General features: G+C 43.4%; 1 protein-coding gene across 1 annotated transcript in view; it reads right to left on the bottom strand.

Moving 5' to 3' along the window:
• Positions 1-16215, bottom strand: part of MMP19 (matrix metallopeptidase 19) — a 68923-nt gene that overhangs the window by 42598 nt on the left and 10110 nt on the right. The window contains exon 2 of the mRNA XM_068267581.1: positions 6844-6932. Within this exon, the coding sequence (XP_068123682.1) occupies positions 6844-6932 (89 nt within the window). The remainder of the gene's footprint in view (positions 1-6843; positions 6933-16215) is intronic.

Raw genomic sequence — 16215 nt, 5'->3', positions numbered from 1 at the left:
AGTAAAAACCATAATTAAAAGAGGCTGATGAGCAGACAGAGGTGTTTAGGAAGTAGTGAGTATCAGTTTAGTCCTCTGTACTCCATGCCTGTGGCTTCACAGTCTATGTCCCAAAGTGCTCCCAGCAGCTGCTTTGTGGACCACTATCACTTCAATTCATCAAGCATTACCGCATTCGGTAATGCTGAAAACAGCTGAGTTAACGGAGCACTTAAGAAAATGTTAATTCATCAAAGCTGTTACCGAATGAGAAGCTGAAATGACAGAGCAATGAGATAAATTACCGACTTGTGCTCAACACATGTCAGCAAATGTCAGTAAATGTTAATTCATCAAGGTTACCACATTCGCTAGCACATTCGGTGTTTATCTCCAGCTCTCCCCTGTCCTTACAGGCTTCGAAAGCCTTCTGTGTGAATGTTTTCATGATTAACAGGAGCAGGCAGCCAATAGAAACAGCCCCTGTTCTCCTGCAAGTGCCACTGATAGGTGCTGATAGGTCGCACATGCTTCTCCACACAAGCTTCCAGACCCCCCAGGCAGTGAGCAGAGAGAACGGGACAAAAGATATCCCCAGATACCCTTCGGTGGTGTAACCCTTTGAGTCCCTGTTTGAATATGCAAAGATGCAAGTGGTGAAATCACCAAGCATGGCATTTGTAATGTCTCCAGGAAGTTTATCTACGTTGTGGCAAATAAGTAAAATGTTAAGAAACACTGATGGACAGATTCAGAGCAGCAGAGGCAGTATAAGGAACAGTAAATATAACACGTTTACATGTAAAGGGATGTCTGGATGCCTTCTATTGTTATCAGCTTGTAACAACACAGAGACATTCCAAGCTGCTCTGCACCACTCTGCTGTTATCTAACAGCCTTTGATGAACTGAAGCCGTAGTACTTCGGTAACTTAACGAACCTCTACCACACATGTGAAATATTGATGAATTAGCACAGTGAAGTGTAAAATACCGAATGCGGTATTTTAAGGACTGGGATTTTGTTATCGAACACCCTTTGATGAATTGAAGCCTATATCTCCTATATACCTATCTCCCATTCTTCCAAGCATCCTGGGAGGCCTCAAGGCAGGACAGCAGCTGGGAGGCTTTACTCTGCAGTAGATAGACATGCCTCACTAACAGAGGTGGCCGCTACAACATCTGCCTGTCCTCAAATGAATTGGGCAGAGTCAGCATCCACAGCAATCCCCATCCCTGCCCTCAAATGAATTGGGCAGAGTCAGCATCCACAGCCATCCCCATCCCTGTCTTCAAATGAATTGGGCAGAGTCAGCATCCACAGCCATACCCATCCCTGCTTTCAAATGAATTGGGCAGAGTCAGCATCCACAGCCATCCCCATCTCTGCCTTCAAAATGAATTAAACAGTCAACATTATTAATATTATTAATTTATAAAGCACCAACATATTCTGTGGCGCTGTACAAAGTAAGAAACAAACATGGGGTACATAATAATACAGACAATGGTGTACACCAATATACAAGATACATAATTAGTGACAAAATACAAAAAATTATACAAAATACAGAATACAAAATATAGAATTGGTAATGACAGTAATAAAAGTAACATGATGAGTAAAATAGCATCCACAGCCATCCCCATCCCTGCCTTCAAATAAATCGGGCAGAGTCAGCATATACAGCCAGGCCAGTGCCTGCCCAAGGCAGAGGCGAGAGAGGCTTCAGCCTCGGGGCGCAGTGTAGCAGGGGCGCACAACTAACTCAGCTATCATTCCCCTATTGTGTTTGAAGCAGAGAGAAATAAGAAAAGGGGATACATGGCAGTGACTGCAAACCAGATAGCTAGAGATTAAGGTGTTGTGGGCCCTGGGGCGCCTCTTAGTCTAATAGCAATCAGTGTGTGATGGCTGGGGGGAAGGGATGGAGGGGCGCACTTTGGTGTCTCAGCCTTGGGTTCTGGAGGAACTTGTACCAGCTCTGTCTACAGCCATACCATGCCTGCCTTCAAATGAATCAGGCAGACTCAGCATCTACAGCCATCCCCATCCCGGCCCTCAAATCAAGCAGCGTCAGCATGAACAGCCATCCCCATCCTTGTGGGGCAGAAGGGTGCTCACTGCAAGTACTGATATACTGATTTTCAATGGAGTTGAAAAACGTCTTCTTATGCTAATGATTTAAAATGACTGGGGTTCCTGCCTACCACACCTAATACAACCCTATATCCAGGTGTTGCTAGTGACTATTATTTATTTTTCTTGGCAGCTGAATTAATTCAATTTTATCTAACACTGAAATGGCTGCCATGCAGACTTCAGTGATAACATTTAACCTCCTTTATACCCCCAAGTTAAAATGTAAATTGTTAAATTGAAAATAGGAATATAAGACTACAGGGAGATTCTATATACTTTTACTACTACACATACCATTAATTATCTCATACGTTTATTCTCAGTTCAGGTCACCATTTCCTTCTCTTCACTACCCGTCATGTACAGGATCTTCTAAAAAAATTAGCATATTGTGATAAAGTTCATTATTTTCTGTAATGTACTGATAAACATTAGACTTTCATATATTTTAGATTCATTATACACAACTGTAGTAGTTCAAGCCTTTTATTGTTTTTCTTATTGATGATTTTGGCATACAGCTCATGAAAACCCAAAATTCCTGTCTCAAAAAATTAGCATATTTCATCCGACCAATAAAAGAAAAGTGTTTTTAAAACAAAAAAAAGTCAACCTTCAAATAATTATGTTCAGTTATGCACTCAATACTTGGTCAGGAATCCTTTTGCAGAAATGACTGCTTCAATGCAGCATGGCATGGAGGCAATCAGCCTGTGGCACTGATCAGGTGTTATGGAGGCCCAGGATGCTTCGATAGCGGCCTTAAGCTCATCCGGAGTGTTGGGTCTTGCGTCTCTCAACTTTCTCTTGACAATATCCCACATATTCTCTATGCGGTTCAGGTCAGGAGAGTTGGCAGGCCAATTGAGCACAGTAATACCATGGTCAGTAAACCATTTACCAGTGGTTTTTGCACTGTGAGCAGGTGCCAGGTCGTGCTGAAAAATGAAATCTTCATCTCCATAAACCTTTTCAGCAGATGGAAGCATGAAGTGCTCCAAAATCTCCTGATAGCTAGCTGCATTGACCCTGCCCTTGATAAAACACAGTGGACCAACACCAGCAGCTGACATGGCACCCCAGACCATCACTGACTGTGGGTACTTGACACTGGGCTTCAGGCATTTTGGCATTTCCCTCTCCCCAGTCTTCCTCCAGACTCTGGCACCTTGATTTCCGAATGACATGCAAAAGTTGCTTTCATCCAAAAAAGTACTTTGGACCACTGAGCAACAGTTCAGTGCTGCTTCTCTGTAGCCCAGGTCAGGCGCTTCTGCCGCTGTTTCTGGTTCAAAAGTGGGTTCATGCTGAAAAGCTTTATGGAGATGAAGATTTCATTTTTCAGCATGACCTGGCACCTGCTCACAGTGCCAAAACCACTGGTAAATGGTTTACTGACCATGGTATTACTGTGCTCAATTGGCCAGCCAACTCTCCTGACCTGAACCCCATAGAGAATCTGTGGGATATTGTGAAGAGAAAGTTGAGAGACGCAAGACCCAACACTCTGGATGAGCTTAAGGCCACTATTGAAGCATCCTGGGCCTCCATAAGATAACACCTGAGCAGTGCCACAAGCTGATTGCCTCTATGCCACGCCGCACTGAAGCAGTCATTTCTGCAAAAGGATTCCCGACCAAGTATTGAGTGCATAACTGAACATAATTATTTGAAGGTTGACTTTTTTTGTTTTAAAAACACTTTTCTTTTATTGGTCGGATGAAATATGCTAATTTTTTGAGACAGGAATTTGGGGTTTTAATGAGCTGTATGCCAAAATCCTCAATATTAAAACAATAAAAGGCTTGAACTACTTCAGTTGTGTGTAATGAATCTAAAATATATGAAAGTCTAATGTTTATCAGTACATTACAGAAAATAATGAACTTTATCACAATATGCTAATTTTTTTGAGAAGATCCTGTAAGGTTATTTTCTGGATCTTGTCACACTGGCAGCTCTGATACTATAACAAGACTGCACAACATTTGATGTATGGCTGTGACAAGTTGCGTACCTCATACATGGTGGACAACAGATACTGGCAATGCTGTCGCTGCACCCAGACTCAGAACTTTCCATCACCCGGTGGTTGGGATAAAATCTCTACAAAAATTATGCTGATATGTTTGTTACATGTTGCCATGAAATGTTACAGCCTCTAAAGGCGTAGTCGCAGAATGCCACAGCAAACGCTTCACCCAGATGGCAAGGCCCTAAAAAACTAGGCTAAACTTAAATACTTGAAGCATTATCCTGGGTCTGACGAGAGATTTATTATTACAATATTAAATTATGTTCACTTCAAGCATAGAAAAGTGAAACTGAAAATTAAAAGTCAAAATAAACATACACAAGTCATTCTTACCTCCCGTGTAATCTATTCATCAATCTCTTTCTCCTCTGCCCACTGTTTGCCCACTGTCAATTCTCTGTCCTCCCTTTTGAACATGGCCATTAGCGCATAACAGCTTCCTGGTCAGCACACTGTTAAACTGTAATATCATCCACGTGAGCCACAGGGAAACATGCATATTACCTTGCTTATCAGTTGTCCTTTCAGTTATAACTGACAGCTACTGATATATAACTGACAGCAACTGATATATTCCAGTTCTGACAAAATGTTGTCAGAACTGCGAAGAATCATTGTAAGAAGGAAATGGTGAGCATTTAAGAGGAACTGACAGTGAAGTAAGAATGTAATATTCATTTGCAGGTACCGGTACATCATGTGTTTATTTTAAATAATTTTACTCGGTTCAGGTTCACTTTAAATTGCAAGTGTCAGTTTAAAAACTGTACTTAGCCACACCCATCTCCTAATTACCATGTACAAAACTGATGTGTAAATCTGTGGAGTCTGAGCGGTGATGTCAGAGTTATGACTCTCTAGGAAAACACCGGGCTACTTACGGTATACTGTCTGCCCAGCCTGTCCATCAGCTATGGATGTACTGTGCCCTCCCCAGAATTGCTGGAATGTAGACATGACATATATAATGATCCTTATTTTCCCATTTTAGCAGCTAGAGTAGGAATTGACATGATAGGATAAATTAGTGCCGGAATCTAGTGATTATCCACTGCAAATTAAGCATTACTTATGTCTCATCAGATTTGTGATGGTTTCTCTGTGACATGATCTGAGCAGTGGAATTAGGACAGAAAACACTCAAAATAAGAAGTAATTTGGTACATTTCTTATTTCTGCCCTAGGTGATTAATGAGCATCAGGGAGGTAGATTCGGATTAGATCATTCGGGCGCGGTCATCGGTAGGCGTCTAATAAACACTTGTATTCATTATCGTTAATCAGGCGCTCAAGGGGTGAGTTGGGTGCCCGATGGGGCTAGTAACTGATAGTAGGCTACCACTTAGGAACCAATGGTTGGAGCCAATAGTAGATGATTGGCTACAACTAGCAGCCGCTTAGGCACTGGGGTTAGGAGGTTCATTTTAGCCCCTAAAGGATGGGGGTAGGGTAAGGTATTAGGTGGGAGGTGCTTTTTAGGTACTTAGAGGTGATGTTAGGGTTTGGCATTAGGTATGAGATCCTTTGTTAGTTTCCTGGGTACAATAATTAGTTGGCTGCACATATACAGTACATGATGCAATATGTGAAGGATCATTCGATATTTATCAGCACATTCAGTAGCAAAACATCCAAGGAAATGATCATTTATCAACCATTTCCAACCAGCAGGGCCCATTCTAGTAACAATGGGGCCTCCGGGCAAAATAAATCTGGGGGGCCCTAAAGTGGCATGAGGGACCCTTTGTTGCAGCCAAATGTCCACTCTGAGCTGGCTGCTGTCCATTTCCCCAACTTAACTGTGCTCTCTGGGGCGCCTACAAAGTCTTTGGCAGAGTAGCATCTCACCTATTCTGGTGGACTCGTCTGTCAGTGTCATGGCTCCATGACATCATCCTCACGGGGTGCCTCTCTTCCATGACCTGGCACATATTACGTAATAACAAGCCGCAGGTCACAGATGCAACCAGCAGTGGATAAAGACGGGAGTTCATGGAGCCCGGACAGGTGAGACAATACTCTCCCGAAGAATGTGCAAGCGCCTCAGGGAGCAATAGTTAAGTTTGGAGGACACTCCTTGGGGGCCCCTCCTGGCTCTGGGGCCCTGGGGAAATTGCCCCCTTTGCCTTTATGGTAGCGCCGGCCCTGCCAACCAGTCCGCAGTAGGAACATATACTGTATCTATTTGAAGTTACCATTTTAGCTTTGAAATAAAATTTCTCTTTGTTAGAAGTGATGGCAAACTTAACTTAACTGTCTGACTGTGAGTGTCAAAGAGTCACTCAATTAGTGCAGGTATAGAAACTGGAAAAAGGTATCAAAAGGTTCTTCGTTGGGGCAGATGATTGCTATCTCCTTTCCCTGTTTCCCCACATGTAGGTTATTTCCAAAAGACTATGTTCAACATAGCTGCATGCAGGTAGGAGGTGTCCTAGTCCTCTGGGGCAATTTAAATACTATACTTATAGAAGTAAAAGTAGAAGTAAACTTTGCTGTATCAGAGAAATGCTCAGTAAAGTGACAGCTGAAAGTTTCGCACATTCTGCACAACAGTATTTAATAATGAACAGACTAGTTCTTCAAATAATATAGAATCAAGGTAAGTTTTTATGTACAGTATATGTTACTTAGTTAACAAAACTATGAATTTGTTGTGACCCAGGAACGTTTAATCTGCAACTCACCTAATTGCTTTCTGCACTTCCTCCGGACTGAAGTCATCAGTGTCACTTTCAAGAGGCTTTTGTAAGTATCCAAACTGTCTCAGATATTCCTGTTGGGAGATGAAGTGGACATGTGATGAAACAAAATCTAGAATTCAAATTCCCTTGATACATTCCTAGCGCTAATTCACACAATTGCCTTTTCATTTTTAAAGCGGACCTGAACTCTAGAACTTCCTCTCTGCTCCAAAAAAATAAGCAACAGCATGATAACATTCAAAGAAAAAAAACATTTGTTACAGCTGATAGAAATCCTACAATAAATCTGCAGTGTGTCTACACATCCTATATTTACAAATTAGCTGCTCTGCTGAGGCAGCCAGCTGACACAGCTGAGAGATCAATTTACAGTTGTAATCACAGATGAGGTAGAAATAGACAGGCTAAACTCTCTAAATACATACAAGGTATATTTCTTTATGTTTCCTTCTCTCCTGTGCAGGAGTTCAGGTCCACTTTAAGTAAAAAAAGAGTAATATTTCAATGTGTGGTGGCAAAGTGTATTGTAAGTATCTGTATGTATTATGGAAGGGTACCTCCTCTCTGTGAAAAGCTGAGAAAAGAGATTGATTTGGACCTCCAAGTTTCCTCATTCACAGTTGGCTCAGATTGATGCAGCTACAGATTTATTGAAAGGTGAATTCAGACAGCAAAACACACACACACAGCATATTATTGATATACAGTGGCTTGCAAAAGTATTCGGCCCCCTTGAAGTTTTCCACATTTTGTCACATTACTGCCACAAACATGCATCCATTTTTTTGGAATTCCACATGAAAGACCAGTACAAAGTGGTGTACATGTGAGAAGTGGAACGAAAATCATACATGATTCCAAACATTTTTTAAAAATGAATAACTGCAAAGTGGGGTGTGCGTAATTATTCAGCCCCCTGAGTCAATACTTTGTAGAACCACCTTTTGCTGCAATTACAGCTGCCAGTCTTTTAGGGTATGTCTCTACCAGCTTTGCACATCTAGAGACTGAAATCCTTGCCCATTCTTCTTTGCAAAACAGCTCCAGCTCAGTCAGATTAGATGGACAGCGTTTGTGAAGAGCAGTTTTCAGATCTTGCCACAGATTCTCGATTGGATTTAGATCTGGACTTTGACTGGGCCATTCTAAAACATAGATATATTTTGTTTTAAACAATTCCATTGTTGCCCTGGCTTTATGTTTAGGGTCATTGTCCTGCTGGAAGGTGAACCTCCGCCCCAGTCTCAAGTCTTTTGCAGTCTACAAGAGGTTTTCTTCCAAGTTTGCCCTGTATTTGGCTCCATCCATCTTCCCATCAACTCTGACCAGCTTCCCTGTCCCTGCTGAAGAGATGCACCCCCCAAGCATGATGCTGTACCACCATATTTGACAGTGGGGATGGTGTGTTCAAAGTGATGTGCAGTGTTAGTTTTCTGCCACACATAGCGTTTTGCATTTTGGCCAAAAAGTTCCATTTTAGTCTCATCTGACCAGAGCACCTTCTTCCACATGGTTGCTGTGTCTCCCACATGGCTTGTGGCAAACTGCAAACTGGAATTCTTATGCTTTCTGTTAACAATGCCTTTCTTCTTGCCACTATTTCATAAAGGCCGACTTTGTACCGTGCATGACTAATAGTTGTCCTATGGACAGAGTCTCCCACCTGTGCTGTAGATCTCTGCAGCTCGTCCAGAGTCACCATGGGCCTCTTGACTGCATTTCTGATCAGCGCTCTCCTTGTTCGGCCTGTGAGTTTAGGTGGATGGCCTCGTCTTGGTAGGTGTACAGTTGTGCCATACTCCTTCCATTTCTGAATGATCGCTTGAACAGTGCTCCGTGGGATGTTCAAGGCTTTGGAAATCTTTTTGTAGCCTAAGCCTGCTTTAAATTTCTCAATAACTTGATCCCTACCCTGTCTTGTGTGTTCTTTGGACTTCATGGTGTTGTTGCTCCCAATATTCTCTTAGACAACCTCTGAGGCCCTCACAGAGCAGCTGTATTTGTACTGACATTAGATTACACACAGGTGCACTATATTTAGTCATTAGCACTCATCAGGCAATGTCTATAGGCAACTGACTGCACTCAGATTAAAGGGGGCTGAATAATTATGCACACACCACTTTGCAGTTATTTACTTGTAAAAAAATGTTTGGAATCATGTATGATTTTCATTCCACTTCTCATGTGTACACCACTTTGTGTTGGTCTTTCATGTGGAATTCCAATAAAATTGATTCAGGTTTGTGGCAGTAATGTGACAAAATGTGGAAAACTTCAAGGGGGCCGAATACTTTTGCAACCCACTATATATATATATTTATGGAACTGAGGTCGCCAGGGTACACAGTGCTCGGTTCTTAGGCACCTCCATCACGAGAACTTGAGATGGGATGTAAATACCACCATAATCCAGAAGAAAGCCCAGCAAAAGCTGTTCTTCCTGAGGCAGCTGAAGAAGTTTGGAATGCTGAGGGAGATACTAACCAGTTTCTATACTGCTACTATTGAATCTGTCCTTTGCACCTCCATCATTGTCTGGTACTCAGGGGCAAACATGAGGGACAGACACAAACTCCAGAGAGTAATCACTGCCGCAGAGAAGATCATCGGGTCACCACTACCCTCTTTGGACCTCCTCCACACAACGGGAAGGCGGTCCAGGGCCAACAGGATTAGAACGACCCCTCCCACTCTGACAGTCGCTTCTTCAACCTCCTCCTCTTAGGCCGCCACTATAGGGCCATCCCTTCCAAAACCACCAGACATAGTAACACCTTCTTCCTCCAGGCAGTTGTCCTCATCTCAAGATGAGTGCTCACCCATAGGCTGACCCTCATTGGTCATCGGTTCGACTGTACCATATGTTGCTACTCCATGCATGTCCTGCACAGGAGGGTTGTGATCCTAAAGTTTTGTACTGATACAATCACATTGTGATTATTGTTGCTATGCTTACGTTGTTAAATTATGCAATGTCGTTGTATTTGCACTATGCCGACTGCCATGTATCCTCAAATAATTCCGGGTGCGACGTCTGTTGCACTTGATGAATAAATGATTCTGATTCTGATATATTTACACAGCACTGACAACTCCCACAACTCCCTCTCTACTTTGCAGAGAACATGGTCATGTCAATAAGGCATATTTCACACCACAAAACATGCTAGTGCTTAGTGATTGCGATTTTGCAATGTGATTTTTGAATGAAAGTGCGTTTTTGCACTTCCGATCAAGCTAAGTTGTTCCAAAAAATGCTTCATGCAGCACGTTTGTGATTTTACCAAAACCGCAACGCTGCTGTGGGGACACCCTCATAGGGTGACACTGCACTAGGGCTCTGCCAATTGCCGGTGATTGGCAAGCACATTGCAATCACCCCCAGTGTGGCCAAGCCTTGACTGCCTAGAGGAGCTCACAGTGTAATCTCTGCAATCTTTATAATCTAATGTCCATATCATTGCCTATAGGTCAATTTTGGGGGAACCAATGAACTTATCTTGTCTGTGTTTGAAATGTGGGAGGAAACTGGAGAAGCCCACACAAGCATGGAGAACGTACAACTTCTGTCCCAGATTTGATCCTGGGACTCAGTGATGCAAGGCAAGAGTGCTGTCCACTACATTGCTGTGCTGTCATAAAGAATGTTGTAGCTACCAAAAATGTACAGCCAAGCCTGTCAAATACTGCAGAAGCAGAATGAGCAACCCTGTGCTGTCCCTGTCCACCTGCTGCAACTGAGCAAAATATTGTGCACAGTCCCTCCCCAGCCCACTAACTAGTCAGAAAAGCATATAAGAGTGATTTGCACTGTCGGAAATACGTACTGATAGACGCGTGTAGAGGCAGAGCTGCAGCTGAAAGCTCTGCCTCTCACGGAAGCGCTCCCCGCAGTGTGCCCCAGGGGATTTGGGGGGTAAAGACCCCTCGTTCTGCCATGGGATAGCGGTGTTTTAGCAGGGGCAAACATGCCTCACGTAAATAAAAGGTAAAAAGCCGTTTTTAAACTGGCTTCAGTGTCTCTTTAAAAAGGAACTGAAGTTAAAATAAAATAATTTTTTTTTAAATATCTGTTTATAAAATATTTAGTCAGTGTTTGTGCATTGTAAAATCTTTTCTCTCCCTGATTTACATTCTGAAATGTATCACAGGTGGCTACATCTTTACTGCTGGCAGGTGATCTCTATGCATGATAGAACTCTCGGTAAATGAAGAGTCTGCAGAGGAAGATATTGCTTGCTTGGCAGTTGGACACAGGCAGCCATTATTTCCCACAATGCAACAAGGTTCACAGACAGTAAACTGCCAGGACTATGGTCATGACATCACACTGTGGGAGGTGTTTCACCACAATATCAGCCATACAGATGTCCCTGATGCTCTTTTCAAGGAATAAAGATTTCTCATAAGAAAGGGGGTATCAACTACTGATTAAGATGATGTTCAATCCTGAGTTAAAGTTCCTCTTTAAATTTAGCCTTGCAGTCTTTTTTGGACATATCATAGTAATGACCAGCCATGTAACTGTGTCTTAAACTTCTTGTTCAGGAAAATGTGTATTTAAAGGGATATTGTAGGGTGGTCGGGGGAAAATGAGTTGAACTTACCCGGAGTTTCTAATGGTCCCCCGCAGACATCCTGTGCCCACGCAGCCACTCCCCGATGCTTTGGCCCCACCTCCGGTTCACTTGTGGAATTTCAGACTTTAAAGTCTGAAAACCACTGCGCCTGCGTTGCCGTGTCCTCGCTCCCGCTGATGTCACCAGGAGTGTACTACGCAGACACAGACGATACTGGGCCTGCACAATACGCTCCTGGTGACGTCAGCGGGAGCGAGGACACGGCAACGCAGGCGCAGTGGTTTTCAGACTTTAAAGTCTGAGATTCCAGAAGTGAATTGGAGGCAGGGCCGGAGCATCGGTGAGTGGCTATACGGGCATAGGATGTCTGCAGGGGACCATTAGAAACTCCGGGTAAGTTCAATTCATTTTCCCCCGACCCCCCTACAGTATCCCTTTAAGTTTCAAATAGCATGGAAAGAGATTAGAAACTTTTGAGGCTTTTGAGTAATCACTGCTGTAGATACTGGTAGTTTCAGAGTCTGGAGATGAGAAAGATCAATAAAAGCTATTCAGGGAGTCTATCCCTTCCCTTCACAAAAATACAAAATAAACGAATATTATTTTTTTTTGCCATCTTTGTCACTTTTGGAGAGATTTCCTCACTTCCTCTATGGGCAGGAAGAGATGTACATTTTCATTCAGGGGGACACAGGAAGGCAATAAAAAAAGGTTTTAACTCCTTATTACATTACTCAAAACTAAAAAAAAACAACTTATAATGGAACTGGACTTTACAGTGTTATGAAACTCAGCGTTTCCTCTTTGCGCTAAAAGATTATTTACAACATAAAATATACTACCACAGAAAAATGTGTGGCAGAACAACATTCAAATAGTTAAAACGCAGCACTTTATTCTTCAGTGGAAAGCTCCTTGCTTCAGTGGGATGCTTCTGGCCGCATCCAAAGAGGTGATAACATTTTGCTTGCATTCCTTTGTCAGATACATTTAGTAAACATTAGCAAACTTCTGAAACTGAGCTGTACTAAGCTGAGAAGCAGAAAGACCTAAAGGGGCCCATACACTGGTGGATTCCAGCCATTGATCGTTCGATCTATTCAATGAAATTGGTTCTATCAAATCTATCGATCGATCAATTTGCGTCCGATTTCGATCAATTTGATCTATCTGACAGGATGGAAAATCTAGGTCGATCTGCTGCTGGCAGCAGATCAATGGCCCATAGATATGGTTGCATTTGATCTAATCGTCCAATGATGCATTTAGATTAATTTCCAATAGATTTCTAATAGATTTCATTCTTGCTGTGCCAATCCGAACAGCAGGGATATAAATATTTACCTTCCCGGCTCCAGCGCAGGCGCCAGGGCCGGGCCGAGGCATAGGCTGGAGAGGCCCCAGCCTCAGGGCGCAGTGTAGGAGGGGGCGCAGAATTCATTCAGCTGTCATTCCTAATTGTGTTTGAAGCAGAAAGAAATAAGAAAAGGGGATACATAGCAGTGATTGCAAGCCATATAACTATATATTAAGGTGTTGGGGAGGTTGTGGGCTCTGTGGCGCCTCTTAGTCTAATAGCAATCAGTGTGGGACAGTTGGGGTGGGAAGAATGGAGGGGCGCACTTTGGTGTCTCAGCCTTGGGTGCTGGAGGACCTTGTCCCGGCTCTGGCAGGCGCAGTATCGGCTCTCCACTCAGAGATAGGCGGAAATAGCCGATCGCTGTCGGTCCGCTCTACTGCGCAGACACAAGTCTCCTGCGCCTGCGTAGTAGAGCGGACCCAGCAGAGATTGGCTGTTTATGTCTATTTCCCTGCTGAGAGCTGCAACAGCACCACCCGCTGGAGCCAGGGAAGGTAAATATATCAAGCCTTGTCAGGCTTGTCGAGCGAGGATTGCGTGACTTTTCGGGGGAGCCAGCGCTGGATTGCCTGCAGCTACAGGTATGGGGAAGCCTCATTGGGACCCTGAGGCTCCCCTCTCCCAAGGTAAGTACCCCCAGGGAACTTTTTTTTTTTAGCACAGAGTCTCTTTAAGAAGTGATCACTAGATAGATTTCATATATAAATACAGCAGCTGTGCAATAAAATGCAATATCAGCTTTCAGAGCAAATAAACTGTACTTTGAGAATTTGTAATTTGTAGACAGACAATATGACTTGTGCACAAAAGCAAATATGATAACTGTATGGATAATAAAAAGTAGGAAAACACATTTTTATTGAATGTCATGTCAAAGTTTTATCCCATTTTAAGAAGGAACTACTCTCTTACACAAGTGACTTTAGGTTATTTTTGGTCCTCAATAACTTAACATATCGCTACTCTGACAAATAAAACCATTCTTTGCAAGGCTCTGCTCGCAGTCCAGTTTATTTTTCAAAACATCCAGTCCAGGTTTACTAGATGACTTATGTTCTTCAGTACTCCCTGCTCTTCTCAAACCTTGCTAAATCTCTCTGGGAACTCAGACACAGGGGGTGGTAAAGGAAGTTGAGGTCAGAAAACACAAAGCTGTTTCTGAGCAGGAAGTGGAAAAGGCAACAGAGTTTTGGCTCAGCAAAGGCTCTGTGATAGAAAGTAAACGAATGTACATGTATCATACTTACATTTATAATTATTATTATTTATATAGCGTCGACATCTTCCACAGTGCTTTACAGAGTATATATAGTCTTCTCGCTAACTGTCCCTTGAAGGAGCTCACAGTCTAATCCCTTCCCCTGATCTATGCCTAGTCATATGTCTGTTGTAGTCTAATTTAGGGGAAAGCCAATTACCTGTATGTAAGTTTTTGAGATGTGGGACGAAACTGGAGTGCCTGGAGGAAATCCACACAGACACAGGGAGAACATACAAACTCCGTGCCCTAGCTGGGATTTGACCCGCGGTCCCAACGCTGCAAGGTGAGAGTGTTATCTACTATGACATCATGGAATGGTCTGCCAAACTTAATCAAGACAGTTCCAACCCTGAACATGTTTAAATCAAAACCTGTTTAGTCTGGCATTTATGATCACATAACTTTTTCCCCTGTACACATCACTATGTACTGAAGTAAGACAAGTGGATGCTCTTTGGTTCCTCCAGGTGAAAAGCACTTTACAAATGTTTTGTTGTTGTTGTTGTACATTGTAGCAGAACTCTGTAGTGGAGAAAGTAGCCTCTATTATGTTCTTTGCCATCGCTACAAAGTAGCAAAACTTCCCCACACTCTCTTCTCAGGCACCCATGGCGCCCAAATTACCAACTCTACCCTGTAATACAGAATTTTAACATGTCAACATATTGTGGTGCATATTTTTCCAGGCCATGCCCAATATACTCTTTTGGGATCGCAGGACCCGAAATTTCCATCTGCGGAACACATAGTACAATCACACAATCACCAGCACAAGTACATGTGAGTTCAGGGGGCCATGCATCAGGCGACTTGGCAGCCGATCGTCCATCCAATTTAATTATAATAATCGAATTGGATGAAAATCGGTGCCTCCAAGTGCATGCCCGACCAACAATGCGACCAATTTTGGGACGAAAATTGGTTGCATTCTCGATCACGCATGCTGCAAGATGTAGGGCCGACTTGATCGGTCGGGTGCACAGCGGGAATGGCGTACAATTTCGCGTTGATCACAGAGCGTGGCAAAACCCCTGCGCTGTCCCCTCGGTGCCCCTAGTAAAGTAAAGATTACCTGTTCGCGGCCTGCGCTTGTCCCTCCGCTGCTCTGGGCGCTTTCTCCTCTCCATACACGCACGCCCCACGTGGTTTCCTAGTAAGGGCGCATATATGACGTCGTGGGGTGCACGTGTATGGAGATAGGAGTGCGGCCAGAGCAGCAGAGGAACAAGCAGAGGCCGCGGACAGGTAATGTATACTTTAAACAGGGGGGGGGGGGGGGGGGGACACATTCTTCCTTAGGGGACAGTGGCGAGGCGTCGGATGTGGCGCACAAGGCCGATTCCTAAACAATTTCAGCGTGAAATTGATCGTTAATCGGCCTGCGATGTATGGGCAGCTGACAGATCTCTCTCTTATCAGATTCGATTAGAGAGAGATTTGTCTCTTGGTCGAATCTGCCCATCATCACTAGATGTATGGCTACCTTTATAAAACCTCCCAGCAATACAGACACATGTTCACTTAACAGAATGAGCACAGCAGAAACTAGAAGCATTAGGTGGGGGTCCCCAGCATTGCTAAATTACACTGTACAGTCATACTGTATGTTACAGACACACGTAGTATAGCAGAGATTCCTTGGAAATTGTAATTGCTTTTTAGCATTTGGAAATGTTCTATGGCAGCAGGCTATCTTTGCTACACCCTCAGGCACCACATCTTTCCCACAGATTAGTCTGTCTGACATTTATTGCTACATTACCCACAGTCTTGGAAAATTCACAGCTATTAAAGATTCAGTCCAGAATACATGCAGTGGTATGAGACTTTCCTTATACGCTGACAGGATTCATACTTGGGGATGTTGGCTATTAGTGTTTGCCTAATGAAAAATGGGTACCACAAGACTCTGCAGCCATATGCTATGCTGTAAATACATTTTACTGGTAAACAAAGAACATTCTTCTTAAAGGGATCATCAGGTGATTTTACAAAAATCTGCTTTACCCACCTGGGGCTTTCTCCAGCCCCTTGCAGCCAACTGTCCCACACTGTCAGCTCCGCTCTCCGCCGCTGCCCCGCTGACGCTGCACGGTGCAGAGGACTACCGCCAGTAGTTCTGCACCTGCGCAGTAAGCCACGGACAACGT

The sequence above is a fragment of the Hyperolius riggenbachi genome, chromosome 2 (assembly GCF_040937935.1).
Source record: "Hyperolius riggenbachi isolate aHypRig1 chromosome 2, aHypRig1.pri, whole genome shotgun sequence".
NCBI classification, from domain to species: domain Eukaryota; kingdom Metazoa; phylum Chordata; class Amphibia; order Anura; family Hyperoliidae; genus Hyperolius; species Hyperolius riggenbachi.
The sequence above is the reverse complement of the archived record's forward strand: the minus strand, read 5'-3'. Positions and strand labels throughout refer to the sequence as shown.